Source organism: Ammodytes marinus (assembly GCF_949987685.1).
Source record: "Ammodytes marinus genome assembly, chromosome: 23".
NCBI classification, from domain to species: Eukaryota; Metazoa; Chordata; class Actinopteri; order Uranoscopiformes; family Ammodytidae; genus Ammodytes; species Ammodytes marinus.
Genome location: NC_137227.1, coordinates 6663769 through 6686217, shown reverse-complemented (window position 1 = coordinate 6686217; position 22449 = coordinate 6663769). Strand labels below are relative to the sequence as shown.

At 40.1% G+C, this 22449-nt stretch overlaps 2 protein-coding genes across 2 annotated transcripts; one reads left to right on the top strand and one right to left on the bottom strand.

Moving 5' to 3' along the window:
- Positions 1–7735: 7735 nt before the first annotated feature.
- Positions 7736–10157, top strand: pop7 (POP7 homolog, ribonuclease P/MRP subunit). The gene is made up of 2 exons (XM_080051636.1): positions 7736–7850; positions 8838–10157. Exon 2 carries the CDS (start codon positions 8888–8890, stop codon positions 9341–9343), a length of 456 nt encoding a protein of 151 aa, XP_079907762.1. The 5' UTR covers positions 7736–7850; positions 8838–8887; the 3' UTR covers positions 9344–10157.
- A 1255-nt stretch (positions 10158–11412) lies between these two features.
- On the bottom strand, positions 11413–19296 carry epoa (erythropoietin a; the record flags this gene model as incomplete). Its single annotated transcript, XM_080051922.1, has 5 exons — positions 11413–11565; positions 14677–14841; positions 15090–15176; positions 15325–15455; positions 19218–19296. 5 exons carry the CDS (start codon positions 19294–19296, stop codon positions 11413–11415), a joined length of 615 nt encoding a protein of 204 aa, XP_079908048.1.
- Positions 19297–22449: the final 3153 nt, after the last annotated feature.

The window sequence follows — 22449 nt, the reverse complement described above, 5'->3', positions numbered from 1 at the left end:
GCCCTACCACTTGTTGTTTCCTTGGGCAAGACACTTCACCCACCTTTCCTCGTGTGAATCTGTATGACTGCTGTGTGTTTGAGGTGGTGGTCGGAGGGAACAATTGACATCAGAGCTTACTGTCCTTATTGACGATAGCTACCTTGGAGCTATAACTCTGGTGAATGCACTTCCACCCAGTGGCGGCTCCTGACAATAATCTCAGGGGGGGCAATTGTTGCCATGATGGGAAATATGACCCAAAATTAACCTAAATCAGATAGCATATGACAATGTCATATTGCATTTAACTGTTTGTTTTTCCTGTTCATCTGGCATAACCACTCTGGCAACATTAGACAAGCATTGCACTGTACAGTATTTTTGGAAATTAAGTTAGTTAATTTCTTGAATAAAATTATTTTAGCTCTAAAATGATTAATTATCCGGCTGTGGCCATCACAGATAACTTGTCATCTACCAGTGTGCTCCTCAGATAGGCTTACTTTAAAAGTTAGGAGACAAAAATGGATGCTGGCATAGCATGTGCAACATTAACAGTGCTAATCATCACATTGGTTTGGGTTACTACTAGGGATGAGCCCGAATCCGAATATGTATTCGGATAAGCACGGATAATGAGTTATATACGGATACGGATAATTTCCGAATAGTCCCGTTATTATTCGGGGATTTTTTTTTATATATTATGCGCCTAATTGACGCAGCGCGTTCCGCCTGAATGACACAACAGGTAGAATGACACTAACAGCTGTTCTGCGGTGGACATGACAGGACCGGGCGCGTCCCGTGACCCGCGGTCTCTCTCTTTTTATCCACTGATAAACGCAGCGTGTTCGCCCTTTCCCTTGAATAGAGGGTTCTACCTGTCGCATTCGCTGCCGTTTTTATGTGAGTTTCCTCCGCTGCCGTGGCGGAGAAGAGACGAACCGATGGAATATGCTGCACCCCGAGTCACCGTCAGCCCTTCCCCGATGTATTTACATTCACTAGGCCTACTGCTTAAACTCTTTCAAACACCACAACGTTTCCATCAAACTGATGTTTAGGACCTGTACTTTTTCAGCTGTCAATCAATGCGTATACGGCTAGGCCTACTTCAGGACCTATACAATAAAATCGGAAACTGCAAACTTTACACATTAAAATCACATGTGGCTTTGTGGAAAGGCTAACATATTATTTAGCCTATGGTTTATGAGATTGGTACGTTGATACATATATTGTTCCTAAATCTTAATTTAGTAAAACAAAAGTAAAAAAAGAGGGAGAGATAGAGATAAAAAATAATCATGAAATACAGCTGTATTTCCCCCAGTTAAAGGGATACCTTAATTAAGTTAAAAGTAAAACACTGGCCCTCATTTACTAACAGTGAGTAGCCTATGCACAGATTTGGGCTGTTATTTATCAATATTTTCGTTCCCTGAATTTCTTCGTATTCTGAGAACAAAGAAGAGAGAGAGAGAGATGAAAAGGTAGAAATATATCTGACTTTTTGACTTATATGTCAATATTACATCAATGTGATGCTTTGAATTGACAACAATTGCATTGACAATGAATATTAGTTTAGAAAATCAATTTAGGTGTGACTTCCTTTAATGTAGGCTAATGTAAAAGAAACTTCCGGTATAAGCCACGCCCACTTCTTGTTGTGTATCCGGATACAGATACAGATACAGATAATTTTGTTGGTTGAACAGATACAGATACAGATACAGATAATGACGTCCCCGCACACCCCTAGTTACTACTGTCTACAGCACTTGGTAGGCGGGTTTATGTCGGACGGTGAAAGCAGCTGTCAGCTAAACGACGATCAACAGCTGATCACCGTTCAATAGCCGATCAGCTGTTGAACGGCGCTGGCTCGTATATGCAGATTGATGTTTAATGTTTGTTTTACCTTTTCTGAGAGATGATGCATAGGGGTGACACCCAAAGTTATCCATGCGGTCTCTGTGCTGCCATCAGGATGGATAAAAAGCCAGTATACAGTCCATATCATCATGCAGCGGCAGCAGGACAGAGCGTTAGCGCATTAGCATCCTGCTAGCCTCGTTAGCCGTTCAAACGAGCCCCGTGAAAATCCGCGTTTATAAGATCCCCCAATCCATCTTGGTAGATACTTGCTTGATGGTTACATTTTGTCTGGGAAAGACCTAGTCCGAGTCCGATCAAGTAAGTAGCTTGCCAGCCTAGCCTGAGTTGATATAAAGTTGTGTTGGTCTTGAATATGACCGCTCTGGGCTGCATACTGGACATGTGACTGTATCAGTCACTGTAATTGGTTTATTGTTTACTGTACGTATGACGACAACACGTTAGTGCGAGCACCCCCGGAACCCATAGAGATTGCATTGCGAGGCTTGCAGTTTGAAAAAAAAAAGTTTTACATTGATGTCTATGAGAGCGCTGGGGGCGATTTTCAACCAGCCCGACATCGCCCCAGAGTGACGGTACAGAGCACAGACGCTGATTGTACAATGATATTCAGACTTAGATGCAGGTAAAAACTGTATTGAAATCATAAATTATGATTATTAATACAAAAAAAACAAAAAAAAAACATTATTATTCATTATTATATTTTCGTTTTTTGCTGATATGGCTCAAGGAGGGCGGCGCCCTATCGCCCTCTATGGGCGAGCCGCCACTGCTTCCACCCTAAATCTCTCTATGCAGCTGTTACCTGCAAATGAAATCCTTACTGCTGATGCAAAGTACATATTGTTTTGTGTGATGAGTTGCTGATGACAACAATACTAACAACATGATATTGACCTGACTTGATTGTAACTGTAGTATCAACTGTTAGCTATTTAATTTGAATGCACCTGACTCCAATGGGGTGTGAGGTGGGCCCACAGGGCGACATTTCCTGCAACACAGCAGGAAAACATTCTGAACTGGATTTAGAATTAGTGAGATCTTCACTGAACACCTTGTTTCCCCTTTGTAGATGACCAGGGGCCTATTGCATAAAACTAGGATAAGGGATTAACCTAGGATATTTCGGTTATCCTGGCTTGCGTTAGCCATGATCCGGTTGCATAAAAGCGGAGGGACATAAGTTACCATGGAGATTTATCCTTTACGTTTAGCCTGGTCGGGACCAGGCTAAACGTAAAGGATAAACTTATTATGTTGCCTGATTGGCTCAGTCAGCTGTCACTCCGATCTGAAATCAAGGTGTTTAACAGTTATTCCATGATCTTCTGTGTATTGCTTTATTTTCATTAGCCTGTTTTAAGGTACCACATAAAAGACTGCATTGTCATTTAGTTAAATAGTTCTTCTTTTTTATTTATTTAACCTGAACCATTTATAATTAACTTAATTATAATTAGATTAAGATGCAATGATATAAATTATAATAATTGATGTTCAATATTGCAGGCTGTATTTATACAATTAATTATCGATGGCAGATGACGTTGCAAGTGTGGGTCAAATAAATTCACTTTGTACTTATCACTATATCGAGGTGCATCTAAAACAAAATTCAATATCAATGAAAAATTCTTTTTTCTGTAATTGAATTCAAAAAGTGAAATTTAAATATATTCTAGAAATTCATTACACATGGAGTGAAATTAATCGAGAATAAACATACTTTTCAGAAGGTCGACATTTCTGTATTATAAATCCTTTTTCTGATTGGTTGTATGTAACATTCTAATATTTTGAGATACTGGATTTTTTATTCCATGATCAACCAATCATCCAAAAAAAGGCCTGACATATTTCACTTTGTGTAATGAATCTATGAAAGTTTCACTTTTTGAATGGACTTTCCATGATATTCAATTTTTTAGATGCACCTGCAGACTGCTCACTGTCAACTATTTTATCATAAAACAATGCAGGGACATCAAGAACAGTTGGCAGAGAATACATCTCCTGTATGAAATGAACTGCCCCCTCACTTACGGTTTAAACTAGCAAGGCATTGTGGGAAAATGGGCCGTTTTCCATCAGTAAATCTGTGTTCGATCTTTGGGTCTACTTCTGAAAGCTGTGGGCTGGCACTTAACAGAATTACTTACACCTGGCTTGACAAAGCAGCCCCTTTACATCCTGGATTGGCATTTATGCAACTGACTAATCCAAAGTGCCCAGGCTAGACTTTGTCAAGGCTGGCTTTATCAATCATCCTGGATGTCTTTATTCCACTTTTATGCAATAGGCCAGGTGTCTTCTTCATGCAGGTAAACATATTTGTTGATTATGTGTGTAGATAATAATTTTCTGCTGATACAAGGTAGCCCTGGACTCTGTTCACACGTGTTTCTTTATTCTATCCTGCTGTCTCACCTTGATCAATCAGGTTTTATGATATCAGCAGTCATAAAATAAGAATAACACGTGTATGAATAAAGTCTAAAGTCTAAAGTATCACAAAATGACCCGATTAAATTGGGGCGACTGTGGCTCTGATGGTAGAGAGGGCCAATGATTGAAGGGTTGGCGATTCCATTCCCGCCCTGCCACTTGTGTCATGGTTGTTGTTTCCTTGGGCAAGACACTTCACCCACCTTGCCTCGTGTGAATCTGTATGACTGCTGTGTGTTTGAGGTGGTGGTCGGAGGGGCCATAGGCGCTGAACGGCAGCCACGCTTCCGTCAGTCTGCCCCAGGACAGCTGTGGCTATAGCTTAACACCACCGGTATGGTGTATGAATGAATGACACCTAAAAACCCAAAGCATTTTGAGTGCCCAGAAAGGCACTATATAAATCCAATCCATTATTAATATAATAATAATAATTATTATTATTAGATATTAAGCAAATTTTACCTGAGATACAATAAAATTGTGAGCTAAACAATTGACATCAGAGCTTACTGTCCTTATTGGCGATAGCTACCATGGAGCTACAGTAACTCTGATGAATGCACTTCCACCAAGAATCTCTTTATGCTGCTGTTACCTACAAATACAATACTTCCTGATGATGCAAAGTAAAAAAATTATGTGAGATGGGTTGCTGAAGACAACAAAACTAACAACATGATCTTGACTTGATTGTAACTGTAGTATCAACTGTTAGCTAATTAATTTCAATGCACCTGACTCCAATGGGATGGGAGGTGGGCCCACAGGGCGACATTTCCTGCAACACAGCAGGAAAACATTCTGAACTGGATTTAGAATTGGTGAGATCTTCACTGAAACTTGTTTCCCCTTTGTAGATGACCAGGGGCCTATTGCATAAAACTAGGATAAGGGATTAACCTAGGATATTTCGGTTATCCTGGCTTGCGTTAGCCATGATCCGGTTGCATAAAAGCGGAGGGACAGAAGTTACCATGGAGATTTATCCTTTACGTTTAGCCTGGTCGGGACCAGGCTAAACGTAAAGGATAAACTTATTATGTTGCCTGATTGGCTCAGTCAGCTGTCACTCCGATCTGAAATCAAGGTGTTTAACAGTTATTCCATGATCTTCCGTGTATTGCTTTATTTTCATTAGCCTGTTTTAAGGTACCACATAAAAGACTGCATTGTCATTTAGTTAAATAGTTCTTCTTTTTTATTTATTTAACCTGAACCATTTATAATTAACTTAATTATAATTAGATTAAGATGAAATGATATAAATTATAATAAGTTATGTGATAGTCTGTTCATATTGCAAGCTATATTTATACAATTGATTATCGATGGCAGATGACGTTGCAAGTGTGGGTCAAATAAATTCACTTTGTACTTATAACTATATCGAGGTGCATCTGAAACAAAATTCAATATCAATGAAAAATTCTTTTTCTAACTCTGTCTGCAAACTTTGTTTTCTTTCTTTCTTATTTTTTCAGTAATTGAATTCAAAAAGTGAAACTTAAATATATTCTAGAAATTCATTACACATGAAGTGAAATTAATCTAGAATAAACATACTTTACAGAAGGTCGACATTTCTGTATTATAAATCCTTTTTCTGATTGGTTGTATGTAACATTCTAATATTTTGAGATACTGGATTTTTTATTCCATGATCAATCAATCATCCAAAAAAAGGCCTGACATATTTCACTTCTTGTAATGAATCTATGAAAGTTTCACTTTTTGAATGGATTTTCCATGATATTAATTTTTTTAGATGCACCTGCAGACTGCTCACTGTCAACTATTTTATCATAAAACAATGCAGGGACATCAAGAACAGTTGGCAGAGAATACATCTTCTGTATGAAATGAACTGCCCCCTGACTTACGGTTTAAACTAGCAAGGCATTGTGGGAAAATGGGCCGTTTTCCATCAGTAAATCTGTGTTCGATCTTTGGGTCTACTTCTGAAAGCTGTGGGCTGGCACTTAACAGAATTACTTACACCTGGCTTGACAAAGCAGCCCCTTTACATCCTGGATTGGCGTTTATGCAACTGACTAATCCAAAGTGCCCAGGCTAGACTTTGTCAAGGCTGGCTTTATCAATCATCCTGGATGTCTTTATTCCACTTTTATGCAACAGGCCCCAGGTGTCTTCTTCGTGCAGGTAAACATATTTTTCAGCTTGATGTCTCTCTTTTGAGGCATGTGTTCCAACTTCATTTACTTTAAGGTATCAAAAACAAGACTCATTTTATAGTCTTGGATGTAGTGTTGATGGAGTTGAATGATTATCTGTGTAGCCTAGATAATAATTTTCTGCTGATACAAGGTAGCCCTGGACTCTGTTCACTCTACGTGTTTCTTTATTCCATCCTGCTGTCTCACCAGGTTTTACCATATCAGCAGTCATAAAATAAGAATCACACATGTTTCACAAAACTACATGATTAATTATTAAGAATATTTTAAATAAGATACAGTAAAATGGTGAGCAAAACAATTGACATCAGAGCATATTGTCCTTATTGGCGATAGCTACCATGGAGCTGTAACTGGTGAATGCACTTCCACCCTAAATCTCTTTATGCAGCTGTTACCTGCAAATAAAATACTTCCTTTTGATGCAAAGTAAGCCAACATATTTTTTTGTGTGATGGGTTGCTGATGACAACAATACTTACAGCTTGATATTGACTTGACTTGATTTTAACTGTAGTTCAACTGTTAGTTACAAAGGAAGCTGCTTTAAACGAAATGCCAATTACAATGCCAAAAAAAAAAAAGGGAAAAGGGAAAGCTGCTTTGAAGACCGACTACGCCATGGCCACTAGATGCCGCTGTACGACGCGAGCATGTAAAATCAAAGAGTGGATGCACTGCTGTGTGATATTTTACTATGCATGGTGCATAAAGGATAACTGTCTAAACTCCCATGCTCAAAAACATTTCAGTGAGGAAATAACCGGAGAGATTTAGTGCAGGAATCATTGCACTCACTCACTGTAGGAATGTCGAATGTGTAATTACATTTTGTCACTCCTAAATTTATAACAAGCTTACATGGTGTCTGTTTTTAAATTATTGGTGAATCGCTGATTAACAGCTAGAATGTGAAATTCCTTGAAATTTGTATTAATTTTCAGTTTCAAAAAGTGCAGGCTGCCCATGCGCAAAGCAGAGCAAAAGGCCTACAAATAAATACAGATTTTTATTTTTTACAAATAAATACAGATTTTTATTTTTGTAGGCTATGTGTTTCTTGTTTGTTCATTTCCATGTTTGACAGAACACAGCCGTTGGAATTATTATTTTAAATATTATAGATGGTCTAGGGATTTTATTTCTTTGCTGAAAATCATGAAATATTTTTCGACCGAGGCAGTGTTTTTCGTCCGTCGGACTACTTCCGGGGCGCACAGAAAATAAACAGCTTCTTCTACAGAGAAACTGCACGCTCCTCAGATATCTGCGATGGTATAAGGGACAGTTCTCACTTGGAATTATTTTCTGAAGGTACGTGAGCTAATTTAATGGACGAACTAGTCATGGAAATTACCTTTCACAGTAAATGACAGGGTGGGCTGCCTACCACCACAGGCTAATGTTGCGTTAGCTCGTTAGCTATGACAGGGCTAATGTAACACACGAACCTACCCGTGTGTCCCTACAGCTTGTTTAATACAGACAAGCCATATAGTATAGTTTAGGTGAGACACGTCTTTTCTGTTTTAACGATGCAGTAATAGTCTCATTTTAGTGGTAGTTTAGCACATCCTGCTTATGCCCATAATAACAAAGCTATATGGTGTAGATAAGCCATTCATTTTCATAGTTCCTATGCTATGAGATACACGTTTTTCATTTGTTGCCCTATTTTAGTGACGGCCCCTATAGTGTATGGCTGCAATGACTAATGTAAATCAGTATTAGTGAATCTGTTGATTGTTTAATCAGTTCATAAGAATGTGAGTAATAATAAGTGAAACATCCCCATCACAATTCAATCCAACCATCAGTCCAAAAGGGAACAATTTTCATTATACAAAGATATAGGCACTACTTTATGACTTAAAACATTCAATCATTCATTAATGAAGTTGTCAATTTTCTATTGGACACCTGACTTACTGCAGGATCAGGGATGTACAGCTGAAAGTACTGGTCAATTGATAGCAAATTAATTAACAACTACCCTATTATATTAAAAACATATTTTATATGTTAAATGATCTAGTCTGAAGTTTTTTGGTTCTGTTGCTTTTCTGTCTTATGGTATAGTTTAGGACTGTTGGTTGGATGCTGAAGGTATTATCCTGCGTTTTAGGAAATACCTTTACTTACATTGTATATAATAATATCATTACAAAAAAAAAAAAAAAATATCAAGAGATTTAGAAAATAATTGTCAGTTGCGGCCATGATAGGACAAATACTGTAATTGTTGAAGGTGTCATTTATCATGACGACATCTCACTCTGTCTGCAAACTTTGTTTTCTCAGCTTCCTCGTTTGGCCCCAGCTGCTAAGAACACATATCTCCACTCAGAAACATGACGGAGCAACGCAACCCAGGTATGTCCTCTGTCCCTGCTAGCGCCCCCCTGCACGCTGACTCTGCCTCTCCCGCTGTAGAGATGGACCCGGGGGAGTACACCCTTAGGAAGCGCCTGCCCCGCAAACTCCCAAAGAGACGCAACGACGTCTACGTCAACATGAAGACGGACTTCCGGGCTCAGCTGGCACGCTGTCAGAAGCTGCTGGAAGGTGGGGCTCACAGGGAGATCTGTGTGCACGGCCTGGGCCTGGCCATCAACAGAGCCATTAACATAGCCCTCCAGCTGCAGGCCGGCAGCCAGGGGGTACTGCAGCTGGCCGCCAACACCTCCACCGTGGAGCTGGTGGACGACCTGGAGCCAGAAGATCCCGATGAGGCCGGGGAGCCCATGACGCGCACACGCAACAACTCGGCCATTCATATTAAGGTTTTCTACCCAGACACTAAGTGAACAAAGGCGTGTGTTGGTCAGAAGTTCTCTATTCGTCTTCAAGTACGCATTTTGTTTCCTCAAAGACTGGTAGATGGATATCATATTGTTATCTGGTGGGACTGTGTGTGTGGAGACGACTGGTCACAGCAGCCAGAGGACTGCAGAACATTAAAGACAGCACAGTGTTTTGGATGTGTGTTTGTCAGTTTACTGTGTTTGAAAACTCCAAGTGGGACAACCTTAGTTGACTTAATATAATCTGCTAGTTTGTCATGTGTTTTGTCAATTACAAATTGTCACTGGTTGTTTATTCTTTCTTTTTTTCACTTTGCAGGTCTCTTGACGCAGCAGTGTTGTTTTCCATGTTAAACCTAAATGTGATTTAATAGTTGTTAAAATGTACAACTGTATTATCTTCAAAAGTCAGTGCAAGTGTGTATGGTTCCATGTATGTGCATATTTTGACCTTATTATTATGAAATAGAAATATCTGAGTTTACATTTCAAGCATGTGTTCTTTCGAATAATGTCCACTAGATGTCAGTGGTCTATTGATTTACATTTTGTTTCAGCCTTATGAACTGCTCATGTTCAAGCAGTTTTCAAGAAGACAAGGCATTTGATTTCATGGCAAAAATCTTACTTGCTGCAATGTATCTTGTACCATCACCTTTGCATGAAGGGCACGTTATACTTGAATGAATGAGACTCATTGAACCAGCAGGGTCTGTGGTAGCAGCTTGTATTCAGCATCAGAACAGCAGAAGCTTCTTTAACTCCACTGATGTGAACAAGACAAAGTTAATGAATGAAATGGGCAGACTTCCCCTTTGCTGTGTTTCCATCTATCCTTTCTTTATCCAAGAATAATATTTTGTATTTAAATAGCACATTATACAGTGATGGGACAAAACAACACAAACACAACAGGAAAGAAAACATGTACAAACATCCTTAAAAAACATCTAGCACTTGCAAAACAAGATTTAAAAATACGGGAAAAAACAAGGAAGAGCACTTAACTAACGTCATATAGTTGAGCATCCATTTGATGGAAAACCTCAAGTTCCCAGGACTAACTTGATTGCTGTTTGATGACGAACATTAGCAGGATGGAAGAGACCGTGTTAGCGTCAGAATCCGGAAAAATATTTGCAATTACAGTCTCGCAGGATGTTAAGGCAGTTTGGCCATCAGTGTGTAGCGACTGATGACTGTTGGTCTGCCAACAACAAAAACACACTTCTCATGTAATCCTCCATCCTTAGTCATGCCATGTGAATCTAACAGCTAGTAAGATACATACAGTCTTAATTAAGAGGAAGATGGTATCATCTAATGATGTCAGCAAATGCCATTACAAATGCACAAGAGGACATGGGAACTAAAGCCCAACTAAAATCTTAAAGCTCTGACACTAAAAAAATACAAAGACTGGAGCTTAAACGTAGAAAATCTGTATAAATAGTAATTACACAATTTTAAAAAATATATTAAAATATATATTGAAAAACATCCAAGAAAAGAGAGCAATGTTTCTGTGAGGCATATTTGAAAAATGTTAAAAGGCTTGTGGGGTGAGGCCTCGTTCAGTTTTGCCTTTTTGCAGTGGAATTGGAATCCTCGCAGTCCACTAATACCCTGGTGCAATCGAGATTTTCTGGGAGTTTCACTCCACAATTCACTCTAAAGAGGTAAGTGTAGAGGCCAAACTCACTGGAAACAGTCACACATACACACTATGTGCAGATTTAAACTTGCGGTCTTAACTAACACACAAAAAAGTGCAAGAGAGTGCCAGTAGAACAGCTATTGGAGCAGTGCTTCCCATAGGCCTCATTTTGGTCAGTGGGTGCTTCACCATGTCCCATGTTTCACATTCTGAGGTGCAATCATCTGCTGCCCACCCAAAGCCTAGATGGGACTGTCCTTTGCATCCAGCCTTCTCCCCTTATATGAGGATGGCTGTATCTTTCTTTGTCTGCTCACCGCTTCCAGCAGCCAGCATGAAGGGCAGCAGTGTCAAATCCCTCTTCTTGCCTTTGGAAACACAAAGTAGCTTCGCCTGGAGAAGGGAGACCAGCTGATCAGCTGACATCTTGCTGACAAGCCTGTGCATCCAGAAGAAGGAGGCGCACTTTGCCTCTCAGGAAGTTGACATGGACTTGAAGCAAATCTGTTGCTGAAGACACCGTCCATGTTCCTTCAAGTGTCGTTGCACTTGTTGGAGGAATATATTCCTGAAAGAGTACAAAGAAATAGTTTTGTTCTGACATTTCTCCTTCCATGCGTACAGTACAAAATGCTACTTTTTCCCCTGTAGGAGTAAGCCAAGTCACAGACATTTGCATCTGATTGATCTTCCATGGCATTTCCTCTTCAGGCAGCCCCACAGCAGTGATCCTATCTCATCTTGAAGTGTAGTGAAAATACTATTTATATTGACAAGATAGTTTTTTGTTTTGTTTTCGCTACTCATTCAGCTTTAGTTAGTCCAGCTACAAAGCCTCAGCTTGGACCTGAAATAGACCAAGGCTGTGCTGCCACAACTTAAGAACATCATTGTGCTGCAGCTTCAGTGCCCACGGTACTGTCACAAAATGCTTACGTTTTCTTCTCAGTGTTCTTTTACCAGACAAAACACCATTAATTCATTACAAGGAACTCAACTTGAGTTCAAGTATGGCCATTACATCTTCAATATAAGATAAATACATCTGCTTTATTTACCCTGGCCAATTTTCTCTCAGATATAATGAATTTATCTGGACAGGTCCTAAGTGTTTTCTTCATGACTACAATACATGGAAGGATAGGGTAAGGATCTCAATGTGCCAGTATAGTATAGTATATTGATTTTCCTAATATTATTACAATTAGGTTAATTTAATACCATTAAAGGAGAAGCAAGTGATATTTTTTTGTTAATATACGTGTTAAATCACTCTATTCATACAGCAATAACTTAAAATCCTAACAGAGCTCTCCCAGTTATTCAGCTTTCCAGGATTTGCCAGATACAATTTCGGGTATCCCGCTAGTTTTTATTCAATCAGGAGACAGAGCGCTATAAAGAGGCGGGCTTATGTGCCTGTGAACAATGACTCGCTGCTCTCCATTGCGGCACTATCTGATGAATGCAGCTGCGGGTTCATGTGGGGGTGACATAGGGACAAGGGAGGGGACTGCAGTGCCGACTGCAGTCACTGACAAGAAGTTAGCTTAAAGGACCATATCACTTACTTCTACTCTAAAGGGATAGCTCTGCATTATTGAAGGGGGCTTGTAGATGTACTTAGTCTGGCTAACCGGGTATAGACAACTAGTATAGCACTCCGGATGAAATGGAACCGGGAGCTAGGGCTGGGCGATATATCGAATATATTCGATATATCGCGAGATGTGCTCCAGGGGATGTATAAAATGACCCTATCGCGACCATCGAATACAAATTGGCACGTAATGTGTTTTTTTTAGCCACCGCCGCCGCCACCGGCAAACTCGCTGGTGTTCGCTTCTCTCGCTCTTTCCTGTGGCTCTCTGCCCCTCTGCCTCACAGACTCACATGCATTGGCAACTCACTCACTCACCCCTCCCAACCAGAGTCTCCTGGGCGCGCACCTGTGACGTAGTCTGTGCCCTGTGAGTGTTCACTTTTATCGCCATGTGAAAACAACGACGAGAGGGGGAGAAAAAAAGACGAGGGCTCTGCTCTTATGACAGCCGAACGAGCGGGTGGAGGGGGCGCGAAAGACGGCGAAGGCGGCTGTCGTTCATAGCATGGACCTTTTTTGTAGACGGGCGCTTGACAGCATAAGCGGCCGCTGTACAGAGCCTGGTCCTTATGAGAGGAAAGCGAACGAGCGCCGGGGGAGTTTTTGGTCCAACGTCACACAACCACGGCATCCCATTTAATTCTCAGCCGTATTTATTTAAATCCTCTGATTGTCTTCCAGTTTTATTTTCATTAACTAAATACAGGAGAATTAAACAATAAGGCAGGTAACAGAGGGACGATGAGCCACCTGCTGTTTGCGCTTGCATGAATCTCTCTCTCGGACTAACAGGCAGAAAACGAAACTTAACTTAGACAGGGAGCAACTGCTCTTAAAGCGACAGTAACCATTATACATGTCAGAGCCTTTTATACACATAGACTACTATTATGGATCAAAACCTGTTCTGCATTTAAAGTGTGGCTGCTATCTTCAGGGGGTTAGTGGTGATAAACAATTAGTAAGTGGTTGTAATGAGTCATAATTAGTGTTCTCAGTTTACAGATTAACAGAAGATGGAAAAAACTGTTTCTAAATAAAATAATGCTGGATCCATTGTATGGGAGTGGAAGGATGTGGAATAATCAATACAATGTGCAAACTCTTTGCCATGTGCAAGTTTCAAATTGTTTCAATAGAAAGCACTAAAGAATATAAACATGTTTCATGTAGCCTAATGCATCGTTAGTGCAGACACATTTTGCAGGGACTATTTAAATCATATTACTGGTGTGATGTTATGCAAAAAATAAATTAAATTGAGCATTTAGGATGTGCTCTAGAGGAGATTTGAAATATATCGAGATATATATCGTGTATCGAGATATAGTAAAAAAATATCGAGATATTGATTTTGGCCCATATCGCCCAGCCCTAGCGTTGTTAAACTCCCCCCCTTCCCCGCTGTAGCCTACCGTTTATGCTCCACTCGGGAGACAAAAGAAAGTGCGAGCGTGTGTTTGATATGTTTAAAAATATCCAGCTCATAATGTTGCTGCGCACACATACAGCACACGTCATTAACGGTGTTGGGTCGGCATCTTTTATAATAGGTCCATGGTCATCAAATTGCACTATTTTGAATGGAAACGTTGCGGCTTCCTGGGCCAGTTTTCCCGCCTATACTCGAAACTATATAGTTTGGTTGCGGACCATACTACTAAGCTTTAATTTGGTCTGGCTGAGCAAGACTAGTGTAGTCATTAGAATGAGTATTTTTGCACTTTTTCAAGTAAATTTTGGCCATGTGTTAAAATGCCAACTTGCGTTGGTGAAGTGCAGCGTATCAGTCCAGAAATCAGCAGTGAAAACATCATATATTTAGTGTAAATATATGTTTTTTTTTTTTAAAGTTAGCATTTTTATAATTGGTGGGGGGGGGGTTCTTCTGGCCCTCTCTGAAACAGTACAAGGCCGAAAATGCTAAAGTGATGTTTCTTACAAACTCCTTAGAATGACTGCAGTGATCGCCATCTCTATAAGGTAACAGACTAAAGATGCATAGGTACCTCATACAACCCCATTCAAGAATACTGAACTATGCCTTTAAGCCTCCCAGTAAACACTGTAACTCACCTGGATGCTGAGGCTGCGCAGCACAGCATTGATGCTTAGCAGGTTTCTGATGGAGTTATCTATTTGGCTGTGCAGTTCTGTGTTGGTGACTGAGGTCAGTAGCAAGCTGAGGGCCTGTTGTAAGAGCCATAAGCCGGACTGCACCTCATGGGCTTGCTCCAATGCCTTGCGAGAAAATATAAAGAAGACAAGAGTTTTAGAGTTATAAAGAACAAAGGAAGCAACTTATCAGCTTTCCCATTTGAAATTAACTCGAGTTACTTCCCCCAAAAACTGCAAAAGATAATGATATCTGAGAATTTTGGAAAAGTACGTGAGGATGTTTGTGGTTGAATGATTACACACATAAGCACATTTCTAGGATCTTGTATGATCTTATTGCATATCTAAATATATTTTCAGTGGTTACTTACATTTTTCTTCTCCCAGACATCAAATTCGACTGTGGTTTGAGGAACAGTCACAGACTCTGATAGGCTACAGCCTTCTCTGCAAGACTTCTAAGAAAACCAAGATTCAAGATTCAGTAACCATGTTAGCGATAAGGACACACTTTCTTTAATGATACAGGAACATTCAGTGCCAGTGATTCCAGGACATCAACCTCTCTGTGTTCACCTGGCCTTACACGCACACATTTGCCCTCACCATAGCAATTTCTGCGTCTCGTGCTTCCTTGATGAAATGGTTCAGGACTCTCAGGTCACAGATTGGCTTCAGCGGGGTCGGTAGGCTTGGCCGGGTCCACTCCAACACTATCAACAGCAAGGCGAGCAGTCCTGCAATCAAACATACATAAATACTGTCACTCAAAGGTCGCTTTAGAATTGTGACTGAATGAAAACACATAATGTTAACGTGTGTGTGTGTGTGTGTGCGCGTGTGTGCGCGTGAAAACAGGAATCTAAATGAATCCTTTTTTCACATTTTGAGACTAACTCTAATATAATTAATTTTTTTCCCCTTATCAATCCATACTTGACACCCCATGATGAAATGTTTGCAAATAACTTAAAGGGAAGATTAAGCCTACATATTTAAGATAACACATTGATACAGACAGTATTCAGACACTTTGCTATGAAACTTGAAATTCAGCTCAGACACAGGATTCTGTCCAAGCACAGATCTTGGAAAGTCTAGCCAAGATCAAAGTGGCATCCTTGATGCTTAAATGTAAAAAATTTGGAACAACTGGGGCCCTTTTAGAGACGGCCGTCTGTCCGAGAGAGGTGACCAAGAACCTGATAGTCTCCAAATATTTTGTGTTGAGACAGAGAAAGCTTGCAGAAGGACAATTATCCCAGCAACACACCCAACACTCCAGCAGTTCTGGGTCAAGTGCCTTGAAATGGTTGGCACCGAATATGTTATACCAGCCACCACTGGTATTACAAATAACACCCTCCTGTCCGGTGATCAAATATATGACGCGGAACATACAATACAACCCATTTATACATACATCTGATGACTCGCATATGGTCTGCCAAGGCCTTCAGGGGTAGTGACGCATCACTTTGGATTGAATTACTTTTGTCTAATTCCTACCATCGTTGTCCTATGTTCACCCACTTTGAGGTCATAGGTCTGTGTCAATTACAAAACAAGAACCTTCCAGTTGCTGGGGCCTTGCTTGCACTCTTATCTAGATAATTTAGCTGTTCGGGAATTGACCTTTCATTATCATTACAGTAATAATATATGATTTTTTAGGAATGTTTAAAGAACAATCAGCATGATTAAGCAGCATCTCATTTAGTTTCATGTCTAAGAACTAAGAAATCATGTGATTGCCTTGATTCTGAACAGAAAATCGCCGATATCATGACAATACAGAAATGATGGTGCCCTTGTTTAACCCTTCTTTAGAACAGGGCAGTTCTGTACCTTTAAGCAGCCTTATTCAGAAAGTTGAATATATTACTTCTAAGCTTTTCTCATTGGCCACGGAAGAAACTTCTAACATATAATTAAAGCACATGCACACTCTAGGGAAATGCTCGGCAATTACTGTAGTTTGGCTGTTGTGGGTCATGTGGGCATCAAGCCTCGTTCCTCTGTGCCACATGCTGAATGCTCTCTTTCAGCGCAGCCTGGGTGTGTGACGCAGAGGGAGGACAGAGATACAGCTGATCTTTCCAGGGAGATGGGTCAGATGCAGGCCAGATTAAGCTCCCAGAAAACTAGCAAAAAATTGAGCTGAACCGCAAAAACAAAAATGGTTACACTAATGTTGCAGGTTTGCTTCGGTACCACTGAGAATTATAAAGATAAATAGAATCAGTCTGTGTATATTATACTGCACATCTGACTCATAGCACCCACTTGTTTCCCAGAAAACCTGCTGTAAACCTTATGTACATATGGTAGTTGTGCACAGCGTCCCAAATCTTCATAGGTACTTATTGAACCATGTGCATTAGTCACAGTAACAGCCACCTTTCCCCCTGAGCCAACACTTATTATCCCTGCGGACGTGCAATCCAGTACGAGCGCACATACAAGAAAATATGCATGTTAATGGTGTTTATACAAGTGCTAGATGGATCCTCAAATTATCGTTCAAAAGCAAAACTTTACATCAAGTAGCGTCCCGACTGAATGCTGAACACATTCATATCAGATTCAAGTGAAGTCTGCACCGGCAAACTTATTCCATACACGTCATTTTCTAAAACGTGACCACTTTGCAGTAAGTGTTGTGTGTGACTCAGCTTGAGGATAATCGGTGACCCTTTCACCTGCGCCATTGCCTACGTGAGAATGTGTCAATCTAAACTGCGTATACACATACGCACACACACAACCACTCTACATTCTCACCATGGTGGTTGAGTTTGCAGGTACAGGACTGTGGCCAAACTAAAAGTTAATAGCTCTGTCTGCCAAGATCAGCTGGCAAAATAATGTTACTATTTTTAATTGGAAACAAGAGTCCACAAGTGGCAATGCTTTGGATAATGGCAAGCTACACTCCAGATATGTGACAGACACTTTGGAGAGGTGATGCATTCACGTGAGATGATGCCTTTGACATGTGCTACTTTATCTAACCGTATCAAACAGGTTCACACAACGAGCCCCCTAGATAAGGAGCTATTTAAAGTACACCTCACTGATGGCATTTAAATGCTATGCAACCTCCTTTCTATTTTGAAAAGGTCTTCCCCATGACCAAGCAGAGTTGTAAATAAGTAGTAATCGCATGACAAAGGCATGACATCATTTCCTGTTCAGCTTAGTTGGAGTCCCATAGAGCTGTCAGCCTTTGATAAAATGTTGCTTCTTTTTGTTGACGCATGTCAACTGACAATGACAATTGAGATTGTTGACCAAAAACTGCAGATTCAGCATTACCCTTCACTTTACAGTTTGCTGTGTCATGCTAGAGGAGAATGACTTGTATTTTCCCAGTGAACAAAGCAGAAAAAACAACTAGTCATTAATTACTCAGCAACTGCTTCTGCTGAGGTGGCTTACAGTAACATCTCTAGCATGACTAGGGAACAAAAGCACAACTCCAACAGATGTACTGCCTTGTCCAATCAGAGCAATAACAGTATATCAGCTTCAAAAACAGCATTAAAAAGATCAATGCAAGTTCAGTCCATTATTACGTTTGTTAATGTCCAGCACCTGACAGTCATTTAACTTCATTTAGAAGTTAATGTTAAAAAGCTTTATGATTGATGGCGATCCAGGGACTATAGTTTTGCAGAATAGCTTAATGTGGGCGACAGCAACCTATTAAGAAGTGGCAGTAAACAATCTAGTTCCATGAAATGTGGTGATTGAATACAGTCCTGAAGCATACAGAAAATAGGTTTTAGAATAGCCTAATGATATAGGATGAACACAAGTCAGGTGCCAACTCCTAGGAAAAGATGCAACAATATTCAAAGAATCCCAGACGTCCTGATGCTTTAAATTATCTCAAGATACATTGTGAACGAACACGTGCGATGACTGAATAGCTGCCAACACATGGGCTATATCCTAAAGATGTTGCAAAATACCGATACACTGATGCAGCACACAATGCAAAAAAATACAAAATGCACACAATTGAACGCAACAGACTACATGACATAAGCGCTCTTACCTCTACCCGTTTTCTGCAACATTCGCAAACAGGTGCCGCATCCTTAAAAAGCATTGTGACATAATTTAATAAATGCACAGGCTCCGCTGCTCAACTTAAAACGCACCAGTCAAATCCTATTAGTCCAACAGACAACAAAGTGCGCTGTTCCCAGCGCTACTCCTACCGGCATGTAGGTCCGAGACAAAAATATCTGTGCTCTCACCTACCAGACTTGGCATCACTGCAGTGCTCTGGCAAAACCTTTTATTTACCTTCCCAAAGGATATAGCGATAACATGATAGCCTGCAATGACGGGGACGCACCTTTTTACGCACCACGGTGAGCGATTAAACATCAAACCATGTCCCGCTTTGCGTAAAGCGTGAAAATAGACTAACAACCTAAGCCAAAGTACGGAGGAAAAAAATCACGAAAGGCATGTCCATAACTCACTGGGAAACTCCATAGCGGTGTCCGCATAGCCCTTCACAGGGTCCTCGCGGTTCGGCCCATAGGTCCGTCTATTGCCCATTAATTGGAAACCAAGCTCTTTTGTGAATCTCCTGCACTTATCCGGGAGGTGTTTCTAAAAACTCTTTGATTTTTTTTATTGATGACTTTGAAAATAAAGTTGCATTGTTTCTACGATGACGATCTCCACTACCTCCTCCCTTAAGGCAAAATGTTTTCTTTCATTGTTATCCAAATAATGGTCTATCCCTGTTTATAAAACATTTGTCCTAAAAAGTAAATACTGTCTCAAGAAAAGCCAGACACTTCCCATCCATTGTTCGGAGGATGTTAAGCCATTAAAGCAGTGTATGTTTTTTTTTTTAAACGAACGTGATACCAAATGAGCAATTGAGTCCTGATTGCCAAAATGTATATTTTTTTAAAGAATATAATTATTATAGAACTGCCACCGGCATCTGTCATACGCCAGAGCGCATTGAGTGACCACAGTGGTCAAATGATGCGACACAGAAATCAAGCTTCGACATTAATCGATATTATTGGTGAATGTTTCAACAATCTGACACTTTGAAATTGAGAATAAGAAGGGACACTGATCGCAGAGGGTCAGTAAGCATTTGTAGAAGTTGGTTATAGCACTGTGCGTCAGTCCGGTCAGCTGGCAGTAGGGCTTTAGTAGCTTTTGACGCACATCTATAGCCTCAAACACCCCTACCAGCGACACACACACTGCCCTCGAATCTCTGCAGTGTGTGTGATATGAAAGCTTTCATGCGTGTCAAAGTCGTTTGTAAATGAATTAAAGGAGGCGTGACTGTATGGTGTGATTATTTTACTCTGTGTTAATTTTAATTCAAAGTGTTCCAATACTTTAGTTCTCATCAGGTGATGAGACTGAACTGCTAGTTTATGTATGGTAAGTGATCAGCATAGCCTACTTATATTACAAACAGGTAGGTGACAAACCAAAGGAAAAGCTGAATCAAGGACTGGAAAAACCAAATAGGCTAAATGCAGATGATTTTATGCAGCTGTCTGAGTATGACATTTTCATTCATAACTTCTCAACCTAGTTGTAGCCTACACACATATGGGAGGGACATGGTAGTGCTTTCCACCACCATCATCATGAAATCAAAGGAAGGAAAATCATTTGAAGAATGCTGGGCATGCCTCCACCAGAAAGCTTGTGTTGGCCAAACTCGACCAAGCTGGTCACCTTCTTCATGTTTTCTAATATTGACAATCTTAAATATAGATACAGATTCACTGACTACGCTTTTTTTCCAGTCAGCATTTCCTGTTGTGCTAAACAGTATGCATACTGACTTTGGAAAATGGCAGTTAATTTTTTTTAAATGAAGGCAAATACTTTAAAAGTCACATATAATGCTCATTTTCAGGTTCAAAATTGTGATTTTGATCATTTTTTGGCATTTTTTATGCTTTTTATTTACAGTTTGTAGAGACAGAGGTGACATGGGGACAGGGGGGAAGACATAAAGAGAACGGACCTGGGCGGGATACGAGCCCGGATCTGCTGCGGGGCCTGGGCCCGGGGGGCAACGCCCTTACCCCTGTGCCACGGGCGCCCCCATGATTTGGATTTCTATTAGAACCTGATTAGTGTCCAAAAAAATCTTAATTTATTCTGTTTTAGCTAAACCCGCCTTCCAAAACGCTCAGTCGGCTCTGCCTGGGGTATCTGACGACGCTGAAGTTGGCAGCTGATTCGCAGCAGCCGATTCGGCAGTTAAGGAAAAGTTAAGGGATTCTTAAGGAGCGGCGGAGCGACTGATTCTCCGTTGTTTAACCTCCTAAATCGCGGCGGTAAAGCCACATTAATTAGTCTAGATTATCTAAGAGAGTCTAACCATTCTTTAAAAACAGTTTACAATTGATGTAACCTTTATTAAGTTTGTTTAAAAGAAAGAGAGGGGAGATTTCACTGCTTTTTTTGCATCTGGACCACATTAGAGCTGGTCCTGATTGAAAACCACTGCACCTAGACTCTTCACATCTGGACTAGAATATCACAGAGAGGCTATACATTATGGAAAACATAGTTTCTGATTTGTGAAACCTTTTTTCTATTTGTGAAAATGCAATAAAGATAAATTTCAAGTTTTTTTGGGGGGTCCAGACTGCATTAGAACTGGTCCTGATTGAAAACCACTGCACGTAGACTCTTCAAATCTGGACTAGAATATCACAGTGAGGCTATACATTATAGAAAACATAGTTTCTGATTTGTGAAACTTTTTTTCTATTTGTGAAAATGCAAAGAATGAACATTTTAATGGTTTTTATGGGTCTAGGCCACATTAGAACTGGTCCTGATTGAAAACCCTTGCACCTAGACTCTTCAAATCTGGACTAGAATATCACAGTGAGGCTATAGATTATAGAAAACAGAGTTTCTGATTTGTGAAACTTTTACCCTATCTGTGAAAATGCAATAAAGGCACATGTCAACGCTTTTTTGGGGTCCAGACCGCATTAGAACTGGTCCTGATTGAAAACCACTGCACCTAGACTCTTCAAATCTGGACTAGATTATCACAGTGAGGCTATAGATTATAGAAAACATAGTTTCTGATTTGTGAAACTTTTTTTCTATTTGTGAAAATGCAAAGAATGAACATTTTAATGGTTTTTAGGGGTATAGGCCACATTAGAACTGGTCCTGATTGAAAACCCTTGCACCTAGACTCTTCAAATCTGGACTAGACTATCACAGTGACGCTATAGATTATAGAAAACCTTGTTTTTGATTTGTGAAACTTTTTTTCTATTTGTGAAAATGAAATAAAGGCACATGTCAACGCTTTTTTGGGGTCTAGACCGCATTAGAACTGGTCCTGATTGAAAACCACTGTACCTAGACTCTTCAAATCTGGACTAGAATATCACAGAGAGGCTATACATTATAGAAAACTTAGTTTCTGATTTGTGAAACTTTTTTTCTATTTGTGAAAATGCAAAGAATGCCCATTTTAATTGTTTTTAGGGGTCTAGGCCGCATTAAAACTGGTCCTGATTGAAAACCACTGCACCTAGACTCTTCAAATCTGGACTAGAATATCACAGTGAGGCTATACATTATAGAAAACATAGTTTCTGATTTGTGAAACTTTTACCCTATCTGTGAAAATGCAATAAAGGCACATGTCAACGCTTTTTTGGGGTCCAGACCGCATTAGAACTGGTC

Coding starts and splice junctions, on each gene's coding strand:
- pop7 (XM_080051636.1), top strand. CDS start 8,888: ATGACGGAGCAACGCAACCCAGGTATGTCCTCTGTCCCTGCTAGCGCC.